This window comes from Alligator mississippiensis, chromosome 4 (genome assembly GCF_030867095.1).
Source record: "Alligator mississippiensis isolate rAllMis1 chromosome 4, rAllMis1, whole genome shotgun sequence".
NCBI lineage: Eukaryota > Metazoa > Chordata > Crocodylia > Alligatoridae > Alligator > Alligator mississippiensis.
Genome location: NC_081827.1, coordinates 81,742,398 through 81,769,204, shown reverse-complemented (window position 1 = coordinate 81,769,204; position 26,807 = coordinate 81,742,398). Strand labels below are relative to the sequence as shown.

Sequence of the window (26,807 nt, the reverse complement as noted above, 5' to 3'; positions counted from 1 at the left end):
TGCCCCCCCCCATCTCTTTCCTCGTTCCCCAGCCCCACTCCTCACCCACCCCAGCATCACCTCCCTGCCCTCTCGGATAAGGTCCGGGTCTCTCCAAGTGCCTTTTCTGCTGTCTCCCCTCTTTCTATCGGTCCTCACACCTAGCACCCCCTTCACTCTCAGCCCAGCCACACTGTGGGCACTAGGCCAAGGGCAGGGCAGTAACCCGAGAGAAAGACACCATGTGGCAGGGCGGGGTGCGCTGCAGCATCCCCGCTCCAGCGCGGAGCAAGGGTGGGGCTGGCTCGGGCAGGGGGCTGCAGACCGGAGCAGAGACTTCCCCGGGGAGCACGAGAGCCCCCAGCGGCGCTGCCGGCCTCCCCCGCCTCTCCCCGCCGCGCCCTCAGCCTCTGGTGCCGCTGCTGCAGGCGGGTGTTGCAGCGTCTCTGCGTCAGGGAGGTGCGGCTCCCCCGGCTCCGCTCAGCCCTGCTCCCCTCCCCCTCCCGCCCCTCTCGCCTTGTGCTAGTCTTTAAACAGGCGCTGCAAAGGGAGGGCCGGGCACATGTGCGTCTCCATCATCCCTCTCCCGCTGTCCGCCTCTCGCCCGGGCACACCCGCACACACACACCCGCTCGCTCATTCATTCACTCCGAGGACGCCGGGCCAAGCCCCACACGCCGGCGCGAGCCCCGCCGGAGAGGTGAGGGGCCCGGCTCCGGCCGAGGGGGCTTCGCCCCGTGGGGGGGGGGGGGCACAGCCGTGCCCTCGGGGTGCTCCGGGCTTGGATGCTGCTGAATGGGGGAGGGGAAGGGGGGGGGGAGCCTGGCTCTTACCCCCGCGTGCGCGTGTGTACGTATGTGTGCATGTGCCGATGGATATGTGCGTGTGTCTCTGTGTGGGTGAGCGTGTACATGTGAGTAAGTATACGCGTGGGTGTGTGTGTATGCGCGTGGGTGTGTATCTGCATGTGCGTGCGTGTGTCTATGTGAGTGTGTGCATGTGCAGATGTATATGGGTGCCGCTCTGTGTGTAGATACAGGTTTGCGTGTGCCTGTGTCTGTGTATACGTGAGGGAGGGTGTGCGCGTGTGTCTGTGTATGTGTGGACGAGCGTGTGCATGTGCCTAAGTGTATGTGTGTGTGTATGCGCGTGGGTGCGTATGTATCTGTACGTGTCTATGTGAGTGTGTGCGTGTGTCTGTGCGTGCATGTGCATATACGTATATGATATGAGTGGATGCCTAAGCCATCTTGGTTCGCGGCGGCCGGGGGTGCGGGAGGCGCGAGGCATCCGCGGGGGCCGGCCGTGCCCCGAGGGCGCCGAGGGGGCGACGTGTCCGCCCGCTGCAGGAGGCGGGGCCCCTCCCCGCCGGCAAAGCCCTCGCCGTGCTGGGGGCAGGGGGCGCCGCTCCCGCGACAGGTCGGGCGCGCGCGTCAGGCTGCCTGGCCCCGGGGCCGAGGGAGGGAGCTGCGGGCTCCGAGGTGGGACAGAGAGGCAGGGGAGGGGGAGGTGCTCCCTCCTCGCTGCTGTCTCTGGCCCCCTCCCTCTCCCCGCGCCCCACCGCCAGTCTGGTAGGAGCAGCCCCGGGCGGGCTGCCGGCTGGTGCACTGTGATGTCAGCCATGTTTGGGTGGGTATGTTAATGAGGACCTCTCCTCAACCTTCATCTTCTTCCCTCGAGGCTTTTATCCCCCCCCCCCCCCATCTTTTTAAAGAGGACCCCCTTCCTTCCACAGGCATTGCACCACAGCCCAGAGGGGGAGATTCATGCTTCCCGTTTTATTTTTTGTGTTCTGCTTTTTGACTTCCCTTGATCATGCTCCTTAATGCCAACATCCATCTTCAGGGCATTCCTTTGTGGGCTGCTAAGTGTGATACAGCCAGGCAGGCGGGTTTTGGTTTTCTCTGCTAGGCTTTGTCTTGGGGGGGGTGGGATGTAGGACCTGGCCATGGCAGAGCTGCCAGCGCATTGTTGCCCAGCCAAACAAAGCGAGGAGCGGGGTGCGGAAGAATGGAAATGCCCCTTGCAAGAAATTGCATTTCATCAATGGGTTTTGTTTGGTTTTTTTGGTCAGAAATTGCTGTCTGGATCAGCCATTTTAGTCTTAGATAGGGGATTGCTGCATGTCAGGCACCGTGATTTTAGTTGTATTGGTGCACAGCAGAAAATTAACTGCTCAGCGTAGGGCTTTGTGAACGTCTCCCCTGCGTATGACAAGATAAGGATGCTGATTTCTTTCCGTTCCTCCTCCCCACCCCACTCATCCAAGAGTACATAAATGAGTAAAAAATAAGTGATTTCATATGAGTCAGGTGTTTCATCAGCCTCTGCATTCTGGCTGTGTGCGTTTAGGTGACTTTTTCTCAGACAAATTCTTCAGCTAACTTTCTCCTTTAAAAAAACATAATGAATAGTCCCCAAAATATATGTTTTATACAACCTGTTTCCCAGATAATTTAACAGTGATCCTCCTTGGTGATCTTCCTTGCTTTGCATAAAGAGAACATAGCTAATAAGTATAGGAATAACCAAGTCAAAATTACTCCATTTTGATTCTTAGCCATTATTCACAGTTTGGATTAGTAACATAGAAGTGGTTAAGATAACGCTGGTTAGGGCCTAGTTCTTCGTTCTCTGAGATCAGTTTTTTACTTAAGATTCCTGAACAAAACCTCCTATTAGTTAGGATGCAGAAATGAGCCATTTCCTAGCTATTCAGATGTGCCACCAGTAGAATTAAGTGACATGAAACTGCTGATGCAATTTCAATCTGTATTTGTAACATGCGACTGTTTCATGGTCTCTTTCATCAAGGATCTAATTTCTTTCAGTCCTAAAGCTTTTAACTTTTTTTTTTACAGGTGAACATCTGAAAAAGTAGTGCAGACGAGACATATACAGCATAAACAACCTTATGAAGCAGAAGTATATTGTGTAACCAGTGTATACAGAACATTTACAATGTTGGATTTATCAGAAAGCAAGACCAGGCTATTTCAGAATAATTGTGCTAAAAATGGCAAGACAAAAGCCAATTCCAGTAAAAGAAGTTATTCTTTTGGGCTAGGGACAGAAGTTACACGTAAACTGGTATAAGTGATTGGACACCGGTTCAAATCTGTAACCCAACAGAAGTTCAGTGCACATAAACTGCTTTCAAAATGGCTGAAACTGGTTTAAGATAAACCTGGATAGATGTAGTATCAGACTTAACTGATTTAGGTTAAATCAGTATATTGAACTTCTGTCCCATATCCCCTCCATATTCAAGTTAACTCATAGTCCCCTAGCATACCAGCATACTTTGCTCCTTCCCCATAGCCTCCCCTTCTCCCTTCTCCCCCCACAGGGTGGGCCAGCTAGCCTTGTCCCAAGCTGTCTGCTCCAGCCAAGCAGGGAGGCCTGCTCTAGGGCCCCCTGGCTTGTAACCCGGGACACTGCAGGCATGTGGATACATTTATGGAATCAAAAGTGAATGTGTGTTCACTTGCTTATTGCTCCAATCTACCTAGCTTAGACTAACCTGCAAAGACTGAATCAATTCAGCCTCAGGCTTTTGACCGTCTGTACTTAGCCTTGGGGATTAGTTATGCCTAGAAGAACCCCACTGACTTGGAGGGAGGAGTAGGAGGGATCTTCTCAGGGAGAATTCCTTCTGAAATTCCATAGGATGAAGGAGAAGTATATCCATAGCTACCACAGAAAGTAAATCCACTGCTGTGGCAGGGGAATCTGAGTTCTCTAAGCCTCTGCTCTTAATACATTAAGCAGCATCTCATGCAGGAATGTTCTTGTCCCAAATGAAATAGAAGGCAAAACTTGTGTTGACTCCAGAGGGAGCAATTTTGGGTCGTTAGCTCTTAATCTTTATAACATTTATATAGTTATAGATGCTAATGGATGAAAAATACAAACCAAGTGATTGCTGGCTTCATTTTCTGTAAGGAGATGCCAGACCTGGTTGAACTTGGAATGACTTCACAAACAGTCTTCCCTAAACACTTTTAGGAAGCGATTACTTTAAAATTGGGTACTGTATGTTTTTAGTTATGCTGGTATCCTTTATATCAAAGTACTTTCCATAATGCCCCTTTCTGTCAGGCTCCTCTTTGTTACCCTGCTCTTTTGGTAATTATCCCATGACTTAAGTATCAGTAGCATCCGTTCAGGCAAGTGTATTGGCAGCTATGTAATTCCCTCGAGGTGTGTCATGTGGCTGAACTATTTCTGGTTGTGTAAGGACTGTTTTTTAACTACCTTTAAAAGAAAAAGAATCACTTTTAGTGCAAAAGAATACTTTTGCCCTATTAGGTAATAAGTTTCATACAATCTACAGTGATTTACAGCTTAGCCATTGTTTACAATTATAGCTGAGTCCTATGAGTTTCCTGCAAGGTGCTGAGCATACTCAGCTGTGGACAGAAGCTTTTGTCTAGAGATAAGTAGATAAGGGCTATCATCTTCATTCTCTAGTTGGTGAAACCAAAGTCTGGAGAGGTGAGTTGCCCAAGGTTAGAGTGTGACTCAGTGGCAGAACGAGGATATAATTGTGATTCCTAGTTCTTATCCAGATTGCTGAATCCTGTCTTTCTCATTGTAGTCAATGAGTATGTGTGCAAATAGCAGGTGAAATAACTTATTTTATGGGACTGAACTGTTCAGTTTGCTGTCACCTTCTGCAGTCTGAACTCCATACATTTTCACACGCTGCTTTCCACATTTCCTACCCATGCTAATACCTGTCCTTGAGAGCAACATGGATCTGAGGGGACCAGAATGTGAACTTCTTCCCACCCAGAGAAAGATCGTAGAACAATATCAATTGCTTTCTTTACTTTTTTCTAGTTTTAATATATAGGAACAGTGTATCACACATAAGCAAGACTTCTAGAATATGATAAATTCTGCTTTTTCAGACTTTTTGTCATCCTTTTATAATACTTAAAAACGTTTTACAGTAATTTTGTCCTTACTTTATGTAAACGTCTAAATGAGCGTTGTGATTTCTGGCCTAGCAACATTTTAGTATTACTTAGCATGTATTATGTGCTATATTTAGATATTCCCACATTTTTTATTAATATTTTTGTTTTGATAGTATCAAAATAAAGTATATAACATTTAAAAAGAATGAAAAGAGATTACTTTCTAATACAGCTTCCAGTAGATGAACAGAAGGTGTTCTTGGATCTAAACACTTTCAGAGGAAAGGATGTTCCTTTTAAAACCCATGAATGAAAAAAACAGTTTTACTTTATGTTCAGTTACGCTTTGCTATGACTCTTTGTTGAGTTGCACTAGGGTTCCAGTGTACTTTAATACATTAAAATGGCTTTACAAATAACTTTTTTTAGTTATGCTGGTGCTTTAATTACAGCAACACGTTCTCTGGGTCATGTGTATTTGTGTTTACTTCCAAATTTGACTGCAAGTCAAAAGTTGTTTTGTGGTTTTTTTTCTTCCAATAGGTTGTGAAAATTTTGATTATACTACACAATTGGCTTGGAATACAGTACATATCTAGTAAGTTGTGGTTATATATTAATACATACTGATGGCTGATTTAACAGATATGCTTCACAAGGGATATTGAGCCTAAGATCACTAATAATTGAAATGATGGGAAAAGGGCTTAAATAATGATGGAGGTCCCTGGTGTGGTAGTGGACAGTGAAGAGCAAGAATGTGCAGGATGACCATAAAAGCATGTGCTTGGAAGATGTTCCAGGAATGTGTCTGTTCAGATGCTTCCGCTTATGAAGTTCCTATGGAGCTCTGTTGGACCTTTAGCTATTTTCTTTTTCTTCCAACAAAATCACAGTGTAGTTATTTGCTTTAGATACAAATGCAGTTTCGAATGTAAGGGGTGTGGTCAGTCTTTGGTGGATCTTTTGACAGCTATTTTTTCTACTTTCCTGCCTGCTTTTATTGCTTTAGCCTTAAACTTCAGAGAAAATTGTTTACTTGAGTTTATGTTGAAGCCAAGGTACTGTTGGGGTTCAATCAGGCTTGAATTCCCTGATGCAAAGTAGTAACATGCTTTAATTGCTAACAGTGTGAATATTTAAACAAGCAGTTTCCTTTCTGAATCTAAGGATTCATTCCACACCCGCTGAAGTAAATAGTAAAACTTGAATCATCTTCTGTAGAGAAAGATTGGGCCCACAGTTTGGAATATAAAACTGTCAACATGAGACTTTTTTTTTTGATATTTCAATAAGAGGAGAAATGTCTTAATTGAATCAATTATAATGTTTTAATTTAATCATTAGGCGGTTTTTTTTCTAAGACATAGTCTCTAGTCATTTTCTATTCAGTTTGTTTAATTTAGTAACCTTGTTTGCATATAATTGGTTAGGGAATTTTCTTACAATTCTGAGTGCGCTAGCTCTTATTATTAATCACTATTAACTTGTTCATGTTTGTGTACTTTGAACCTTTTTTCCAAGTGAGCCACATATTAATTATCCTTTATACAAAGAGTTTCAATTCTGTTAAGTTCTTTCAAACATCACAAAGACACTTGTCAAATTAATTCAAGACTGAACTGAGGTTTCACAAAAACGGGGAAAAGAGGGGAAAAAAAGGTTGCCTTTCTTTGGCTGTTGTTATTGGTGATTTGCAGTGTAAAAGTTTTCCCTCCATTAAAAAAAACAAAACCAAACAGATCAATAAAGTTCCCCAAAAGAAAACATGCTACTCTTCAGTGTATGAAACTTGTGCGCTGCCACAATAATGTATGGACATGAGAGCATGAAAGTAGCTAGAATCAAAAGTGGTACAAAAACCTGAAGATGCGGAAGTTATATTTTAGCTATTAATCCAAGGTTTTAAAAGGACAGGGAAGATTTATATATACAGATATATGTAAATCTATTCTTTTTAAGCTCTCTCTCCCTTTAAAACTGCTGGAATTGAAAAAGTGTTCTATATCAGATTTACCTTTAGAAAAATTGCAGAAGACCCTGGGAGACTAGTATGGAGTTAGAAATAAAACAAATTTTTAGAAAAACCTTGAAGTAAAAAGGTATGTATTTGTCCTAAATCTATAAATGTGTATCAGCCCCAAGCTCTGTAATCATTAATACACTAGGAAGTTCTGACTGGTGGTACATGGGATTTCAGAGTCACAAAAACTTTCACTAACCGGTATTTTCTCCAAGGCTTTTTTTTTTTCTGAAGGTTTGCAGTAGTCAGCTTTTAGTGAACAGTCACCCAGAAAAATGAGGAGAGAGAAAAGGGGAAGAAACAAAACCCAACCCAGTCATTTTGACTCAGGGTTAAAGCCTAACCTTCTGGAAACTGGATGCAACACTGGATTCTATTCTATAGAGTTCCCTGGTTTTTCTCATAGGGTTCTAATGGGATCTCAACTCCCTGGCCCTGTATCACTCCATTATGCTTTACACCTTGACTTTGGCCCAAGTATATGGTTAACGCCTTCTTGTCTGCTGGTGCTCTATTAGGTTTTCTGTATTTTGTCAGAAGAGGTTACTCATAGATTTCATGCTATAAAGTGGAACTCAGATTTTTTTTACTTTAAAAAATGTTTATTCCTGGATACCTCTCTTTCTCTGTTTTTGATAATATGCACTACATTTTGATCAAACGTGAGAAAGTGTATCTTTTAAAATGATCACAAAGAAATGCTAGGTTGTTATACTGTCTGACACTGGACTTTCTTTAGCAAAAATGTTTTCACTGTCACTGAGGAACTTTTTTTAAAAAGCCTAGTTAGAAGAAAAAAAGTGGTTGTATTTAACCCACAAGGCAAGATTTTCCATTAAGTTAATGCTGCATGTTGCCATAAGCCTGCATAGAAGATTTCCAGTAATGCAGTGACACTGCCTCTCTGGAACGGTTATTCGCAGGCGTTAATTCCAAATGCCGGCGGCTCACTTTGCTCCTTTAAACCACTGTGGCTAGTGACAGACATTCCAAAAGCCTGAGCCTGAACTGATTCAGTCTTTGCAGGCTAGTTTAACCTGCAGAGTGCGAACCAGTTTGCAAGTAGATAGACGTTCGGCACATGCCTGCAGTGGCTTAAGCCAGAAGCCTGGGGGAGCTAGAGCAGCCCTCTTTTCCACAGGGAAACTGAGCTGAGAGGGGTCGTGGCCCCAGCGGCTATAGCAGGGAGCAATCCCGGCACACAGGACTGCCTGGCCCCAGAGGGGACTCTTACCCCTGCTTCTCCTCCATTCGTGCAGGATGGGGAGAGGGAGCTCTGTGGAATGCTGCTCAGCCCCAGAGGGGGACTTCTCCCCCATTTCTCCCACCCCCCAGGGCAGGGGGAGGCTGTGTTCCATGCTGTGGGGAACTCTTTCCCTGCTGTGTCCTGCCCCAGAGGGACAGCGGGACCACAGAACTCAGCTGGGCAGGTTGTGGGAGGGAGGGAGAGTGGGGGGTGTAGGAACCCCCACACACTACCCCCATGGTATGCAGCCCCCACTGCCTGGCAGCAGCAGCAGGCGGGGAGGTCAGGGCACTCGTGCCTGGCTCAGGCATGGCTCTGGCCAGCACTGCATGGGGGGAGGAAGTGGAGGTTGATTTATCCTTGGGGCTCTGCTCCCTGAACCTGCAGCTCCAGCACTCACAGTGGGGGAAGCTCCACACTGGAGCCTGCTGTCTCCCCTGCTCCCTGCTGTGCAAGTTCCTGCACTCTGCTAGGAGTGGAGGGAGCCCTGCCCCTTGCTTCCCCCAGCACAGGGCTTCCCCTCTGTGAGTGTGGACCTGCAGGTGTGTGGCGTGGAGCCCTGGAGATAGAAGCGACTAGGCAGGCTGCACGGGGCTGCACTCCTTGCCCCTAGTGCAGCGCTGGCTGCCTCTGTCGTGGCTCTGCGCAGCGCACCTGCAGCTCTGTCCCTTCCCTCCAGCCGGGTTCTCCCAGCTCCAGGGGCCACCACTGCAGCCCTCTCCCCTCTGCTTCCCAGCAGACAGGCTGACCCTGGGAAAAGCAGAAGGAGGGAAGAATTAGCCCCTGCCCTGCCCACTTTGCCCTAATGGGACCATTTTGGCCAGTGTCTCTGCTAAGGCCAGTCCCTGCTCTGGGTAGATAGCAGAGGGGCGGGGTCAGCCCTGTGGCTGGAGCAGAGAGCCCCGCCCAGCCCAGAGAGCATGCTGGCATGCTGGGGGAATCTGATTTATCTTAAATCATCAAGGGGTCTGGGACACATTGCATAAACCTGTTTGAGCCAAATCAGTTAAGTCTGATACTACATTCAACCAGGTTTATCTCAAACCAGTTCTGGCCATTTTGAAAGTAGTTTATGTGCCCTGAATGTCTGTTCTGTTACAGGTTTAAACCAGTCTCTGATCACTTAAACTGATTTATGTGTAATGTCTGTCCCTAGTCTAGATATTGGCTGCACACTAGTGGTTAGGGCATTCATACTGGAAGTGAAAGGCTTATGTTCTAGGCCAGGGGTGCTCAACCCCTGGCCTGTGGGCCAAATTTGCCCCACAGATCCATGGCATCTAGCCCATGGGACTCCTCGTGAGCCAAGACATTTGGCGGCAGGGAGCAGTGGCAATTAATACTGCCATCCCATCTCCACTGCCAAATTCCCAAGCTCTGTGCAGCCAGATCTGAGCAGGGCCATGCCCCCTCTCTCCTGAGCAGCCAAATTGGAGCTGGGCCACTGGATTGGGGCCAGGCCATGCTCCCTCCCTCCATGTGGCAGAATCAGGGCTGAGTCATGCTTCTTTCCCCAAGCATGGCTGGATGGGGGAGAGCAACTCTCTGTCTTCCTTCATGCAGCTGGATCATGCCCTGCTGTGTCCGTTTGTGTACCAGATCTGACCCACGGATGGACCAGGTACAGCCCATCTGGCCCACAGGGCAAAAAGATTGAGCACCACTGTTCGAGGCTTAAATGAACATCTTTTGCTTTCTAGCAAAGTGGTCTAAAAAAAAGGCAGGGCTGAAGTCATCCTTTACCTCTCCTGCATTGAAGCTAATGCAGTGGGCATTTAAGAGGAATATAAGTGGCTCAAGAAGGAAAGCAAGTCAGAGGAATTGTGATTCAGTGACATAGTCACTGGCCTGGTTGCTTCTCCCCCATTCTGTTTCTGCATTATATAGTCATAAGAGTGATGCAGAAAGAGCAGTCTGGCCACAATCCAGAACACCCATATCAGTGGGCCACAATGGAAATCACTATCTTGCTTTTTTGGCTGCCAGCTGAGCCAGCTTCCACAGGAAATGCAGGTGTACCTCACCTTGCCTAACCCAAGGCCAGGGGCCAGGATTCTTTTCAGATAATTGGGAGATATGGTTCTGACACCCTTTGGATGATTTCCTACTTTTGGGGTAAGTGCTCCAACCAGTAGGCTATTAGATAGAAAACTGGGCTTTCCTTCTCCTTCATAAGTTTCTAGTCCCAGTTTTTTTGGATTAAAATGTTTAGGGCTTACATAGAAGTATGTTCTTTCCCAAACGAAATAGGGTTGCAACAGACTGCAAGTGGCCATAATGGATCTACCTGAAGACTTATCAGAAGGACGAATCTAATTGTAAAGGTAAAAATAGGGTCTAGAAATGGCACAAAGTACCATGTGTTAGAGATGGAATAGGATATAGACCCTTCTGTCCATAATCTGTGATACAGTGTTGCTATGGATTCATATAAGATCAGTATTGATAACAGAACCAACACTTACCATTCCAGGTTGTTTAGTGTACTCCTACCCATAATTCCTCCAAATCCTAGAAGTGCAAGAACAATAAAGCTATTGGCAGTTGCATAGCCATATTGGAAGTTACTGATGATAACAACTTATGAATGTAAGAGATGATAAAGTATCCAATCACAATTCAATTTAATATAGTTTTATATATATATAGATAGATATATAGATCTCTCTCTCTCTCTCTATATATATATATCTATACACACGTGTATAGATATATATACATATATACATCTATATCTAGATATAGATATAGATATAGATATGTATCAGTGGTTCTTAACCTTTTAAGACTCAAGGTACCCCTTGATATACTCGAGGCACCCTTTGATAGGCCTGAGATACCTCAGAAGCCAGCTCTTAGTCTTCACCCTTCTTTTGAGTACATAAAAATAATAGAGCAGTTTTTTCTGTTGCAAAGCACTAAGAAAGTCCATAACATCTCAGAATATTTTCAACACTATATATTCCTATGTGAAATCTTTGGATTTATTTTTAGAACACTGGTCACCAACCAGTGGATCTTGATCCACCGGTAGATCTCAGACCCTCTTGTGGTAGATCTTGGAGCCTCTTGGAGGTGATCCAAGGCTGGGGTGGGGGGCTGAGTGCCCATGTGCATGCACATGCATGCCCCAGCCCAGCAGGTCAGTTCATGGGGGAGGGAAGGGGCAGGGGCTAGATAGAGGCTCCCGCGGTGAGGGACAGTGCCGCAGAGGCAGGACAAGGGATAAGCTGAGGGGGGCCCCGGCCAGGTGGGACTTACCTGCTGGGGAGGTGTGCCCCAAAGTAATTTTTTCTCCCTGTGCATCGATCTGCCCCTTCCCCCCCCCCCCCAATTCCCTCTCCACAGACTTACCTGCTGGGTGGAAGGGGAGGGGGAAGTGGGGTGGTAGTGGCACACTGTAGATCTTGGGTTGCTTTTAAATGCCAAAGGTGATCTCCTACCTAAAAAGGTTGGAGACCACTGCTTTAGAATTTTGTTTGCACACCTACCAGTGCTGACGTGTGGCATCCCATGGCACCTTTAATAGTATCTCAAGTATCTCAACTATCCTAGTTGAGAAGCATTCATATAATGAGAATCATATATATAATCATATATATAATGTGTGTGTATGTAATTAATTGAATTAATTGAATGCATCATGCATGATAGAACAATGGTTAATCATGAATTTCTGTTGACACTGGCCTCATTTACCAGTATAGCTTATACTAAATGGTATTGCTTCGCTGAAGACATTTTGAAATTTTTCAAGGATACCTGTGGTATATGGTATTGTGCTGTTTTTAACATTTGCACAACTGTGAAAAAGTTAAGTATATTTATTAAGTTAAAAATATTTTTTCCATATTACAATCAAGGAATCTATTACAACAAAGGATAGAAGTCCTATAGTAAAATATTAAGGTAGATTCACCTCTGCAGCTGAGCTCTATGAAATACCGAAAGGAAGTTGTAGTTTTTTGATTCTGTGCCACATGGATTTGCTAAAAATTGGAAGAGATGATGAATGGCTCTAATTTATACCATTGGCATGAGAGAAGAAAAACTCAAATGTGTCTAAAATAAATTAACTCTGGAAACACAAACACTAATCAAAACATTTTGACATGGTGTCACTCCAGGGAAGAATTAAGTTTGTTTGACTGTATTAACTGTGCAGTTAAGTACCTTTAGATTTCTTGTAAGATTAATCTTAGCTTTAAATTTCCTGGATTTTACCATAGAGACAAGGTTTAGAGTTTAAACTGGCCAGCACCATAATCACCACTTGCTTTGGTTGATAGTACTATATGTCAAAGGAGTATCCTCACAACTATACCCAGATCAACTGAAAAGCAAGCAGAAACTACTAGGGTATGCTATACCTACTGTAGGGGAACATGGGACTAGAAAGGTCTTCTTGAACCATTACATCTAGTCCTCTAAACTTTTCCCCCTTTTTAGAAGATATGCACTATGGGTACTATTCCTGAGCTGATAGGTTTATTTAAGATCCATTCTACAGGAGTTGCTATTTCATATGCCATTTCTTTCAACATTATCAGTATTATAGGATGGAGATTTTCACCCCCCCCCCCGATGCCCCCGATTTCATTAAAGTAAATAATCTAAGTCTTACTTCCACCTCCACCTTGGTAATTTCCACTACTGTATTCTCATTTCTATTTGGTTCCTTACAATTATTATCATTTACATCTTCACCCTTATTAAAAATCTAGGCAAAGTATTAATTTAGTTCTTGAGCCATACATATATTTTCCTTAATCTCTATTTCTCCTGGATTTTTTTTTTGTTTGTATGACTGAATAATCTTTTATTATCTGTTTGGAGGCTTTTGGCATCCAGCTCCAAGTGAGCCTTTGTTTATTTTCACTTTATTTTTGCACTTTCTGGTTTCTGAAAGATACCTCTCCTTATAGATCAGTCCCTTATTTTATTCCTTGTAGAGTCTCTGCTCACTCTTAATATCCTGTTGGCGATAATTATTCATCCATTATTTCCCCACAAATTTTTACGGGGGGGGGGGGGGGGGGGTTCCACCTACAAATTGACTTTAGATATAAAGTAATTTCATGACTTTTTACTATTTGAATACTTGAGCTCCTGCATCCAATTGACCTCCTTAATGAATTTCCTCGGTTTCTCAGTTTGCTCTTCTGAAGACCAAAACTTTAGTTGTAGGCCCATTCTTATCTGTCCTGCAATGTAAACTGAATTGATTCAACTCATAAGTGCTTGATTCAATGGTACTTTTCATAAAGAACGCTTCTTTAAGGGTGTGTACAGTACCACCTGTAGAAATACTACTGAATTTTACTCAACTCCAAAAAAATGCTCCCCTCATTTAACATGGGGAAATGCCCCCTGTTTTGGATTAAAAAACAAGGTTGGGGGGAGGGGCAAGCAGCACATGCTTGCTCTGGCTCCAACCTTGCCCAATGTGGTAGCAGTGGTGCTGGTGGGAGGGGGGCACCATGTGGCACATAGCCACATGAATCTCTGGTCAGGCTCTGGAGCGGCAGGGGCAGGTCAGGCAGGGTGAACAAGTGTCTGGGCAAGAGGCAGTAGGGGTATGGGGGCCTGAGGCTGTTAGGGTGAACAGGTAATGGGGCAAAGGCAGCAGTGGGATAGTGCGGGGGCAAGCATCAGGTGGGCAAGCAGTGAAGGGGGGCAGGTGTCGGGGCAAAGTGTGGGAGGGCAGGGCCAGGGTCAAGCTGCTTCTCCCCATCACCACCTTCCCCCCCCCCCCACCTACGCCTGCTGCCTGCTCCCGTACTGCCTGCCCCCAGGAGTGGAGAGCTGTGTGTCCTCAGCCCCATGTGTGGGGCTGTGAGTGCTGTCTTTGAAGTACTAGGGGCGTAAAGGTTCCCCTAGCTCTGGCTATTCTGGCAGGGCTTCCCATGGTCAGAACCCCAACAGTACCTCAGGCAAAGCTCCACTGCAGTGGCCACTGCTCTGGGTGATACCCTGATAGCTGACAGGGAAGGATGGGCTTTTGTGAGGACTGGGGTGTGGTCCTCTGGGGCAAAAAGCCCATTAGCCCTCACCTGTGCCTCTGGGTGCTGTCAGCTGTCTCCAGGCAATGTAAAACATGCTATGGGGCCCGCTGGCCAGGTGCCCTTTGTAGCTGTCTGTAAAGCATGCAGCTGGCCCCCGAATGTTTGTACAGGGTTCTACATTTATCGTTTCCATCTGCTAAAACTAAACTACTAAACTTTACTGGTTCATCTGAACACTTGCATGCAGCCTAAGATCTTTGTTACTTACTAAAACCAAAATGTCATAGGTGGAATGGCCATTTGAGAGAGAAAATCTATTGCCTCACATCCAAATATATCTGTGCTTTATTGTTATTGGTAACATTTAATATTTATTTGCTATCAGAAAAAATAAAGTTTACCTATTTCTAAATACTCTCTTGGCCTCATCGAGGTCTCTCTCCATACCCCAATCACAGGCTGCTGGTCTATAAAAACCCTCAACATGGTCTTTTCTTACTCAACTTCCCTAGTGCAATTTTTACTGAAACAGATTTGGTTTTGTTAATGCTATCGCATTTTATTTTATTACAGTCTACCAATTCATTGTTATGCAGTGCTACCCACACATCTTTTATTTCTGTATTTTCTAAACAGCTTTTTTTTTCAATACCCATATTTCATTTGGGACTGGCATTCCACCATGTTTCCGTATTCCTACAATAGCTGTTATTCATACAATTCTGACAATGTTTGTCCTACACTAAAAGTTTTATTTCTGCTGTTTTGCTTCCCATAGTTATTATACTGGCATACAGTCATTTCAGTTGTTTTCTACTTGAGTTTCTGGTTGAAAGATGGTACCATGAGTTTGTTGAAATACCTACTTGGCTTCCACTTTTACTGATGTTATATGCTGTGCATTATTTTAGCAGTGCTCAAAAAGACTGTGTTTGTGATTTTTCTCCTCAAATTTGTTCCTAAAAAACAATGAAGAACTAATCTCCCACTATGAGTTTGGATTAATCCTGCTTTAGTTAAAAGACAACATTTACATTTATCAACAGGAACCAGATAAAAAAAATGTTTTGATTTAAGTTGTGTATTAGACAAAGCTTTCCTAAAATGCTTACTGAGTAAGAATTAATCTGATATGGCAAACTGTAAAGCTGCATGCATCTAGGATTCATAACTTTTTGAGATATTGGTCATTTGGTAGAACAATGAACTTTTTAGAAAATTCAATTATAATTGACATTATTACTTCCTCTACATTAATTTCCCCATTATACAATTGCCATGATTTAAAAAGAAATAATACAATTCTAACCTTTTAATCATTGGGTAAGATTATTTTAGCCTTCAGAATTATTTTTAGAATTAGCCATCGTTATATGATAAGTTTTAAAACTGAATCTCATATTTAAAAAGTTTAGTTCATCTCTGGCGCTTAAATTAGTTTAAATATATAGTATATACTCCTTGAAATTTTAGTGAAAACACCATACTGTTTACTGATTATAGTCCCAGTAGACTCACAGGACTTGAGTAGACTCAGTAGATTCATAGGGCTGTACATTCTTTTTCACAGGTTAAGCATTATCTAGTGCCTGTTTTTAAGCTGAATTACTGCCCCTTTCACTAATAGCCATCAAGTGACTGGAAAGTATTGGGGAAACTTACACCTTATTGGGGGCAAGGGTCTATGCCAGAAGAGCAGGCTCCTCACCAAGGCACACACCCTGTAACTCAGGGGCAAGCAAAATACAGCCCACGGGCCAGATCCAGCACACCAGGCAATTTTATCTGGCTTGCGGGCACCCGCTAACTAATTGTACCCCGCCCAGCCCATGTGCCTCACTTCCACCTTTATGAGTGGAAGGGTCCAGCCCAACTAGTATGCAGCTTCTGGGTGGGGCTGCTGCTGCCACTGCTGCAGCCACCGGGGGATCTGCTCAGCTTCCCCAGCATCCAGAGGCTCCTCCTCATGTCCCTGCTGCAGCACTCACTCCAGGCAGCGGGTAGGGAAGCAGCGGGGGCAGAGGGAGCTGCAGCTGTGCAGGAGCATGAAGCATGGAGCTGGCGGGAGTGCGGATCCTGTGCCCAGGGGGCAGCAGGAGCATGGAGCTCCGCTGGGCAGAGTGTGGGTGTGAGGGAGGATAGGAAGGTGTGGGGACCCTCCACACATTCCCCCCATTGGCACACAACCCCACCTGCTGTTGGCAGCAGCAGCAGCTGCAGGCAGCAGGCACTTGTGGCCCGTGCAGGTGCTGCTGCCTGGTGGCATGTGGCTCCAGCCAGTGCTGCACATGGCAGCAAGGAGCTCAGCCAGGCCAGCTCACCTCTATCAGTTTGGGCTCCCTGTGGCACATGTGCAGCTTCTAGCACTTGCACACCACTGGAGGAAGCTCCACATGATGGAACCACCTACCTTCTTCTGCACACACTGCTGTGCAGGTCCCGGGACTCTGCTGGAAAGCTGGGGGCAGGGCTGCCCTCCACTTCCAGCAGAGTCCTGGGACCTGCACGGCAGGGTGCAGGGAAGACAGCCGGCTTTATCGTGTGGGGCTTCCCCTGGTGGTGTGTGAGTGCCAGGAGCTGCACGTGCGCTGCAAGGAGCCCCGCACAATAGATGCAGGCTGGCCTGGCTGCGCTCCTTGTCACTATGTGCCCCACTGACCAGAGTAACACGGCGCTGGGCAGCAGTGCCTGCGTGGGCCCTGAACACTTCCTGCCTGCTGCTGCTGGCAGCAGGGGCTCTGCACCATGGGGGGAGTGTGTGGGGGTCCCCACACCCTCCCTTACACCCCACAAAGCCTGCACACCCACACCCTGTCCCCAGAACCCCCCACATATATACCCCCAAATATACCATATACTGTCCACACACAGCCACACCCCCTCACAAACCCCACACACCCTGCCATACACAGACACTCACCCCCATGGGTGACTGGTGCCTCCCAAATCTGGGGAGGCACCAAATTGCCAACCGGCGGTGAGGTTCCCCAGCAGCTGACTGCCAAGCCTGGAACCAACAGTGGCAAAACCACCAAAACTGGAAGTGCACTTCTGCCATCACTTCTGGTTTCACGGCTGATGCTTCTAGGGGGTACACAGCCAATCTAGGGGGGTGCACGTGCACCCATGTGCACCCCCTACGCATTGTCAATGCTTACCCCACCCCCCCAGCTGGGGCGAGGTGTAGGACAGAGCCTCAAGTGGCTTCTTTGGTGGGGTGCAGGAAAAGGGAGTGGGATCTCCCGCTGCTGCATGCATCCCGGGAGTACATGGTGGGGGGGGGGTATGTGCCCCCAGATTTGCCCGTGGGGCGTGGGCAGGCTGCCACTGCAGGCTGGGACCAGGGGCTGCACCAGGCTCTTCCCAGTGGGGGCTGGGCCAGGCTGCATTTGGGGCAGGTGGCAGCGGCACTGGGAGGGGGCCAATGGAGAGGGGCTGCAGCTGCCCCAAAATTCATCATAGCCCCGCCCCCCCTCTTCCCCTTCCAGTGACACCACTGCCTGTCCCGAGTGCAGCCTGGCCCAGCCCCCTTCTGGGAAGAGCAGCAGCAGCCTGCACACAGATCTGGGGGCGCACGTCCCCCCATGCCCTCCTGGGTTGTATGCAGTGGCGGGAGTTGACCCCCCACATCCCCTGAATAAGCCACTTGTGGTTCCATCCCAAGCTCCGCCCTGGCCGTGCTGTGCCTGCCCCAGCCTCAGCCTCAGTCCCAGCCCCGCTCCCTCCCTCACAGCTGGGGCGTCGATCTGCACCCCCACGCCCCTTCCCTCACAACAGATTTACAAGCCAGATCCGGCTGCTCTCCATGCTGCTGGACTGTGTTCCTGGCCACCTGCATGCTGTGCTGTGGCTGCTGCTTGCATGTGGCATTTATCAGCAACATTATCGGCCACATCAGCGACATTATCAGCTAAAAAAAGCCAATTGTTGCTATTGTCAATTTTCCTTATATCAGTGCCAATCTGATATGGGACCAATATATTGGTGCACCTCTAGTTACATATCCCTACTGCATGAGTAATAGGAGGTGATACAACCAGTAACTGTATGTGTGTGCTGAAAGGACACATATATGGTTTGAAAAGGGCCATTGAGGTGCACAAAGGGTATTAGGATTCTTCCGGTACAGACACAAAACCAAGTGAAATATAGGTTTAGTGAGTCCTATAACTACAAGTGGGTGAACTAAATGATCCTAACAGTTTCTTCCATTCTATCATTATATAATTACAATATACATTCTTCTCAGTTCCCTTTTGTACAACAATTTACCTCACCAAAATCCTCTTTGTATATGGTCCAGCTCCTGCTTAGAAACCTGCTTAAATAGTTTAAGAAATCAAAACCCCTTTCTAGTTCAACACATGCTGGAATGCCCATATATAATACCCTGCACAAGCAACATTAGACTATGAAACAAACAATAACAAATAAATATGTAACTTTTAAAAAATCATTTGACCTCTGTTGGGTTTTATAGTCAATTTAGAGAACTGGGGAATATCAGTACTATTTTGTATTGAATATGATCATGTCTCTGTGTTTTTATGATAGTTTATTTGCTATGGAATTATTATTTGCTAGATCAAAAAATGTTATTAAAGAAATCAGGAAGGAAAGGCAAAGGATACATAATAGCAAGCTTTATAACCAAAGACAGTCTCCTTAGTTTAAGCAGTGGTGGCAGATTATTGAAATTGAAAGTCTGGAGATCAAAAGACACGATTTGTCCTATAGAGGAGAGAGGAAACTGCAGCGTGGTAACACAGAGAAAACAGAGATGTGCAGCCAGCAAAGTGTAATACGGTTTTGAAGTGAATGGGTGACATTAAATCCTATTCATGTCTGTCTAGATGTTTAAGGAGAATGCCTATTGTAGGTGAGAGTCCATGCATCCTGGTCTCTTGGTTGTTTTAAATCTACTTTTTCAAACACTATTTAATTTTTAGCAAAATAAGCCCTATTTTGTTTTGCAGCAGCTGTATCTGTGTCACTGCATGCTGTTACAGTCTACAGGCTTTGGGAAAAGAACTCTGGCAGGTGCCAAACTCACTCGTCTGCTTGGCTATAGAGTTAGTAACCATCAGCTCGTAACCTGGAGACCCAAGTAGAGAATTACTGGATCTTGTTATTGTCTACTTCCCATGTTCCAAAAAAAGAAGAGTGGAGGAACCTCAGGTGCATTCAAAAGAATGCACCTGAGGAACTGGAAAAGGGGTCTCAAAAAACAGCCAAGTGTAGGGATTATGCAAGTTAACCACTACTTTAGACCAATAGGTTCATTTCAGGTAGCAAGGCAGGCAATATACACATTAATGTAAATTAATTGAGAATCCTCATTTTGAACTATTCCTAAAGCAGGCTTCGAATTTTTAGTGCTGTATGTGTTTCACTAACATTCACAAATTGAAAGTGCTTTGGGTCTAATACTATTTGGTCATTATTCAGGTGCTGTGTGGGGACATTTAGGTGCTATGTGTCTAACATGAGGACTTGTTCTCTAAAAGGATGAAGTCACCCAGTCAGGATTACTGTATTGCATGAAAGTTTCCTAGGCAAATAACATCCTAAAGTAGGCAGGATTCATAAGAAAAAAATAAAAATATGTGCCAGCATGTTCCTCCCTGCTCTCCTGTAGCCTTAAAAAGACTTCAGAGGATTTGAGCTCAATTTTTATGAGCATCAGGTCATAGGAAGTGGGGCATATGCCATGTTCCTTAGCATCACATCCCTCTAATTTTGCAAGATTTTTCACAAGAAAGGTTATAGCACTGACACTTAGTCCAGCTCTGCTCTTTTAACACTCTCCTTGATTAGCTATAGGCCAAATGAGGGTAGGGGAGGCAGCAGGGTGGACCTTCCTTCCTTGCTATCATCTGGCATTAAGACCTGAGATGTAGCCCTGAGACACTTGGTGTCTGTTCAAATGTTCTGAAATTGTACAAATAGTCTGAAATTCCCAACAGTATTATGCAAACCTCAAGCTATGCCTGGGTTTACTAGGCCATGACATTTTCCAGTACTGCTGACATGATGACCAGAAAGTCCAAAATCATAGTTTTCATGCATGATTTCCCCTGATTAACTCTACACAAAATTATCCACTTTAGAGAGTATATACAAAACTCTCCCATGTTACTTAATTCCTGGTTATAAGACCTGCATTAGGGATTTAAAATTTGCATATGGTTTTATATTGGACCTCTGCATTAAGCTTGGATTTAATTTTTGAGAAAAGGCAAAAAAGGTTCTTGCAAAGCATTTTCCAAATCAAATATTCACTCAAATATATCTATACCTTTTAAAAATTCAGGTACTTTGCAGTCTGAAGGCTCCCATGAGGACTATATAAAACTGACCTTCAATAGGGCAGCTGCAAGACACTGAAAAGAAATGTTGACTTAGGCTAATCACCGATAGTCAAAAAGCCTGAAGCTGAATCAATTCAATCTTTGCAGGTTTCTTTAAACTTCGTGGATTGAACTGATAAGCAAGTGAGCTGATGTTCCCTTTTCAAACAGGAAAGGCATCCAGACCCCTGCAGTGGTCCATACCAGTACATGGGGAGGGGGGAGGGGTGCTAGACCATGTCTCCCAGCCTGCTGGTCACTACAGAGAGCTGGGAGCCTGGAAATTCCCCCAACCACACCCCTACTTCAGCCTCTGGGCCAGCTGAGGAAGGTGGGGGGGGGGGGGAAGCTCCATCCCTCTGGCCCGACACTGGACCCCCAGCTGGGAGCAGCCTGGTGCAGGGGGAGGTGGGGGAGCAGGGCTGGAGTTCCACAGCCGGTCCCCCTCCTTTGTCTCTGGGCCAGCTGAGGACGGGGCAAGGGAAACCTGAACTGGGCCTTGGCTTTGCCCCTGGAGACTGGGGTTGGGGGTGTGGCTGAGGGACTCCAGCCCAGCTCCTGGCTCCTAGGGGTGAAGCCAAGACCCTCCCCACCCTTCCCCCTGCACTGATGTATATGTTCAGACTGGAATTTTGATAGTAAACAGAACTAGGTTCAGCTCCTCACATGTTTTAATCTATATTCTGATATTTTCTTTTCCCCAAATAATCACATATAAGCCACCAAACCAGCTCACTACTTGCAGATGGTTGTCTTTTAAAATCTATATTTATAAGGGACTAGACACATTAACTATTTAAGTTAGTGTAATTCACATCTGCTTGCCATACCAACGTATATTATGTTGGTTGAAGGCAGTCCACAGTAAGATGATCGGGTGTTCCAGGATACCTGCTAGCAGTACGCGACAGGTGATTATAGTCTGTAGTAACTGGATATAACAGGATGGCTCTAGATACATGACCTTTACATTCTGATTTTTCTTAGGATAATACTATACTGATTTAGTAATATATATGGATGTAGACTAGTATGTTGTTTGTCTGCTTCTTGTTTACTCTAAAGGCTGCTTACACTGCTTTGAATATATCATGATTCAAAACCCATAGTATACAGTTATGTCTATAGCATATAGATATTATAGATCTTCCACTCTTTAAATGCACTGATTTATACCATAAATATGATAATCTAACCAATGTATGAATTCTAGAAAACAATTGCTGAAAACAGGCTAAAGAATATTTCTTAACTACTATAAATTGAAGAATAATTTAAACAAATAAAATTAAGCTTTTGTATAAATAAAACAGAATTGTGGATTCTATTTGTGGATCGATATTATGAATTTTATTTAACACATCTAGTCTATGACAAAGTATCTGTATAGATACTACCACTCCAACTACCACATCTATTCTATGACAAAATATACATCAAAGCCACTCTGAGACTGGCTTATTACCCCATACACATTCTCAATGGTTTAATGGTTTTTAAGCCAGTGTTTGAAAGAAAAATAGTCTCAAGTGAATTATTATAACTGAAAACTAGAGTATACTTTGGACCACCATAAACTGATAATGTCTCTTTAACTTTTTATTTCTGAGGAAAGGAACAGAACACTTATTCTTTAAAAAAATTCTCCAAAAAAACCCCAAACCCAGAAACACCCCTGCCATTTAAAAGATAGGCAGTTTTCCTGTTATATGAAGATAAATTGAAAAGAATAAACCATAGCATATACTTTTCTAAATTAAGTTTTCTTGTATAATGTATTCATTTACTTTTTTCCCCATTTCATAGGTATTTATGGTACATCAAACATTTAGAGCCAGAAGCCTTCCTTCTCTTGATCACTCAGTATCAAGGACTCATCTGACATCCTCTTCAGTGCATTGACTAATATTTTGGGTTTAAGAGAAGGGAACTGTACCTTGAGCTTGTGAGCTTACCTGAACTTCTTCAGCTACCTTTTTTTCATTGCAAATGCCTAAGAACAGCAAGGTAGTAAAACGAGAACTAGATGATGAGGTCATTGAGTCAGTTAAGGACCTTCTCTCTAATGAAGATTCTTCAGATGATGCCTTTAAGAAGAGTGAACTGATGGTTGATGATCAGGAAGATAAAGATGCAGATGTTGAAGAGGGGTCCGATGTAGAGGATGAGAGACCAGCTTGGAACAGCAAACTTCAGTATATTCTGGCACAAGTTGGATTCTCCGTGGGATTGGGGAATGTCTGGCGATTCCCATATCTGTGTCAGAAAAATGGCGGAGGTAAGGTTTGGTGGTCACTAACTTGCCCTGTTGATTTCATTCTAAAACACAGATACATTTGTACAGCTTCTTATATTTCTCTTTTAAATTTTGCCTATTTATAATGAAATAGTAAATTATTTTAGAGAGAGAAATCTGCTGAAGGTGATAGTAAATGATTCTGATGAGCTTCTTTGGCCTAGTGTGCTATAATAGAAATTTTTCTATTAAGATAGCTATCTGTTTTATATGAAAATAAATATTTTCTAATATTAATCCTGTGGATGAGTCATGGCATGTACCACATGAACAACATGATTCTAAGGGCCATTTATTCTAAGTGTTCTTCACATTGTTTAGATACTAAAAAGAAACATTAAACTGAGAAAATGCTTAACAATATCAAAGTAGTAAAACAAAAACAAAAAAGAAAACTAAATGATGAGGCCATTGAGTCAGTTAAGACCTTCTGAGGACAAATAAAGTTAATACATTAAGGACCAGAACAATTCAATTGGGACTTTTGCATAACTAAGCATCAAACCCTTACCTTTTAATTATATCACTGCTTACTAGATAGTTTTATTATGATTAGCTGTTTGTCAAACAGACAAGTATCATAGGTCTGTAATGGAGTTTTTATATGTAGTGAATGACTTCAGTCATAAAGTATATAATGTGCGGGATTGCCAACCATCCACAAATTTATGGACAGTTATAAAAAAAGAGGCTTAAAATGTGTGTCTGTAAAGTTTGTAAAAACTTAAGCTGTCCATAAAAACTAAGCATCTGAACAAGGATGGATGCTGAAGAACAGACATTGAGGTGAATATTACTTTTCTGTTGGCTATATTGCAATGCATTAGGCAAGCAAACTTTCTTCCTTTAAAAAAGTCAGCAATAACATATTAACCCATACCCTGGTATGGGTCATTGTTTAGCTGTATTGAAAATGAATGTTTCTGTTATTACACATGTATTTTTTAAAAATTAAAACAAAACTTTTACTTATGGTGAATGTTCATGGCCAGATACTTCAAATTGTCCTAACAGGATCTGGCTTGAAATCGATATAATTGCAATAAAAAGACACAACAGGATATATCCTTATATCCTTGTATAGATGTCTCACTCTCATTCACTTCAAAACTGAGTATATTGATCCATGTAAAAATGTAACCCATATGTTTTAGATTTAATTACTGAAAGCCTTTGCAACTGTTATTTAACTTGCATTTATGTCTTTACTCAGGAGATAAAAACTTTAGTTTGTTTCATAACTATGGCTGCTTACAGATGTGAAAAAAAATGGCGCTTTACTTTCTGCTTGGTGTGGCCAAAAGAAGCATCACGTTAATTTGACTCAGCTCACCCAGTGTCTGTATAGATGAGGTGCTTCAGCGGGGGCTTTTGGGCGTTTTTATTTAGTAGAGGGTTGAATCAACTTTAGATAAAAGCACCAAGAAGTTCCACTGAAGCACCCAATGTATACAGGTGCTGATGAGCCGGGTCGAATTAATGCACTTCCTCTTCTGGTAACCACTTTTTAAATTTATTTTTTGCACATCTGTCAGTGGCCTATGGGTTGTATTTCTTTGCCTTTGTTCTAACTGGGAAGTTCCAATTGAGAAACCTGAATTTGGGTATAGTGTTTTTGTAAACTGTACATTTTCACTGCATAGAAAATAATTCTTTCTGTTTGAATGATGCTTGGTAGGAAGTATATGGGTAGAGTGGGGTTGATCACGTATTATTTCTAGCTCACATGAATGAAGTTAATTATTACTTAGTGAAAAGTGTAACTGTTCAGGCTCATCATATCCTGCATCTCTTTCAGCCTTCAAGATTCGGTCCTGTATAGAGTGCATTACAGGGGTATATTCTTCAAAGATATACTGTTCTTTTGCAAAACCCTTGGTTAGTGGTAGTCTATAGATTTTGTAAATTTGTTACTTAATTCTACCACCCACCTTCCTTGGGCTGAATAACAATGAACTGATCAGGCATCTGTACAAGTACTGTGCCAGTGTGTGCCTGCAACTACTAAATTAATCCAGATAGTAAGAAAAGAATAATGTATATTTCATTTATTAACAATATAAATCTGGGCTTGTGGAGCTGTAATGATGAAATATGGGTGTGGTGAATCACCATGTAAAACACAATATTTACTTCCTGCAGGAAGTAAGTTATGGAAACTCCTATTCTGTGTAAAAGAAGATGGTTATTGAAGGTGGCTGAACCAGCAAATAGAAAACTAATAACAGCTCTTATAGTGGATAACTTTCTTTACTTACATTATTTTGGGAACAGGCAAGTTTCTGATGAGGATGTCTCATAAGAGAAGATCCATTGGTCCATTTCCTGATTATTAAAGCTAACATAAAGCCAAGTTGTAAATAAACACATGCACTTTTATTTAATATATGTGTTTTGCAGTGTTTTCAAGACTCTCTCTACACACTACACTTAAGGCATGATTAATCAGGTAACCACACCTCAACTTGTGACCCATCTACATGTTCAACCAGTTAATGGTGTGATAAAGAAGCAATAAGTTACAAAGTTCTTCCACAAAAAATTGAATAACTTTTTAAATTTCTCCCAGCCACAGGGTTGCACCACCTGCTGCCAGCCCCACAGCTGACAAGGCTCACAGTGGTTGCAGTGTTGTTAACTGCTGTTACAGTGGGGAGAATGCTGCCTTCCCCTGTCACAGTGGAGGCAGCATTTCCCCTGATGCCAGCCCCAGAGCCAATGTCGGCTGTGGGGCTCAGAGTGGGGGCAGCGTGGGGAATGCTGTCAACTCTGTGAGACTTCTGAGGTGTGGGGTTTACAGAACAGGCAGCATTCTCTCCACTACACGCACTGCTAGCCTCACAGCTGATGAGATTCACATTAGGGGCAGTGTTCCTGGCACTGCCTCTCCTGCCAGTCAAGAGCTCATGTTGGCTCAGGGGCTTACAGTGGGTCAGTGTGGGGAATGCTGCTCCTGCTATGAGCTTCACTGAGCCCCATTAGTTCTGGGTCTCACAGCGGTGGGAACCAGTGCAGGGGGAACCCAGGATCATGATCCCAGGCTCCCCCTGCACTGGTGACAAGGTACAATGGAATCTAATGTACAATCCCACAATTGCACCTCCTACCATGCATGTGTGGCATGGCAGGAGACATGATTGTGTGGATCGCACATCAGAGCTTATTGTGCTTCTACCTGCACATGTAGAGAGGCCCTAAGACTACTTTGAATGCTGGTTAGGATACTGTTATAGAATTTTAGTGTACCATGAAATCTGTTTAAAATGTCAGAACTGTCCTGTAATTTTGCATTGAGAGGGTTATTTGACTAAAGTCTTTGCATAAGTCCTTGATTATACAGTAAAGAGTTTTCATGTTGATTTCTATTTCAGGAACATTTTTGAAAAAATAATTTTTATGACACAAAAATTTTTTGTCTCACTTAAACAGCTTTTATTGTGTTCCTTATCTGTAAACTATGTATACTTGATAAAAATGTAACCAGGGAATATCTTAGTGAATAATTTTTTAGGTGAAATTATCAACAATATCTTATAAATAAATAAATAAATAAATGTATAGCTATGTATAGATATATGTCTATCTATATCTATTTATAGATAGATATATAGATAGCTATATATCTCTGTATCTCTCTATATGTGGAGAGAGATAAAGAGATACACACACACACACACACACACACACACCATACACTAAGTTGTACTGTTTTAAGGGAAAGCTTGTTAAACAAAATATATTTAACAAACTTTCCCTTAGAACAGTACAATTTTCTGTTAGTTTTGAACTTGATACTGCTATTTTTATCTTTCACGAGTGAAAATGTGAAAAACTAAATTAAGGAAGAAATATAGGCAAAATTCTGAGTTGATTTACATTTTTATAGATATTTCCCTGGGAAAAATATTACTTTTAGGCCCGTTGGGTTTGGCTTCTACTATTCTATCCATCAGTGAAGCTCTATAAAATTGGTGATCAAATTA

At 43.6% G+C, this 26,807-nt stretch overlaps 1 protein-coding gene across 2 annotated transcripts in view; it reads left to right on the top strand.

Annotated features, from left to right (window-relative positions):
* The first annotated feature begins 485 nt into the window (after nt 1-485).
* Nucleotides 486-26,807, top strand: part of SLC6A15 (solute carrier family 6 member 15) — a 69,311-nt gene continuing 42,989 nt past the window's right edge. The window contains exons 1-3 of one of the 2 annotated variants that reach the window (XM_019480957.2): nt 486-679; nt 5,448-5,502; nt 22,335-22,806. In XM_019480957.2, the coding sequence (XP_019336502.1) occupies nt 22,518-22,806 (289 nt within the window). In that variant the 5' untranslated portion in view covers nt 486-679; nt 5,448-5,502; nt 22,335-22,517. The remainder of the gene's footprint in view (nt 680-5,447; nt 5,503-22,334; nt 22,807-26,807) is intronic. The other variant, XM_006267903.4, reaches the window with a different exon arrangement.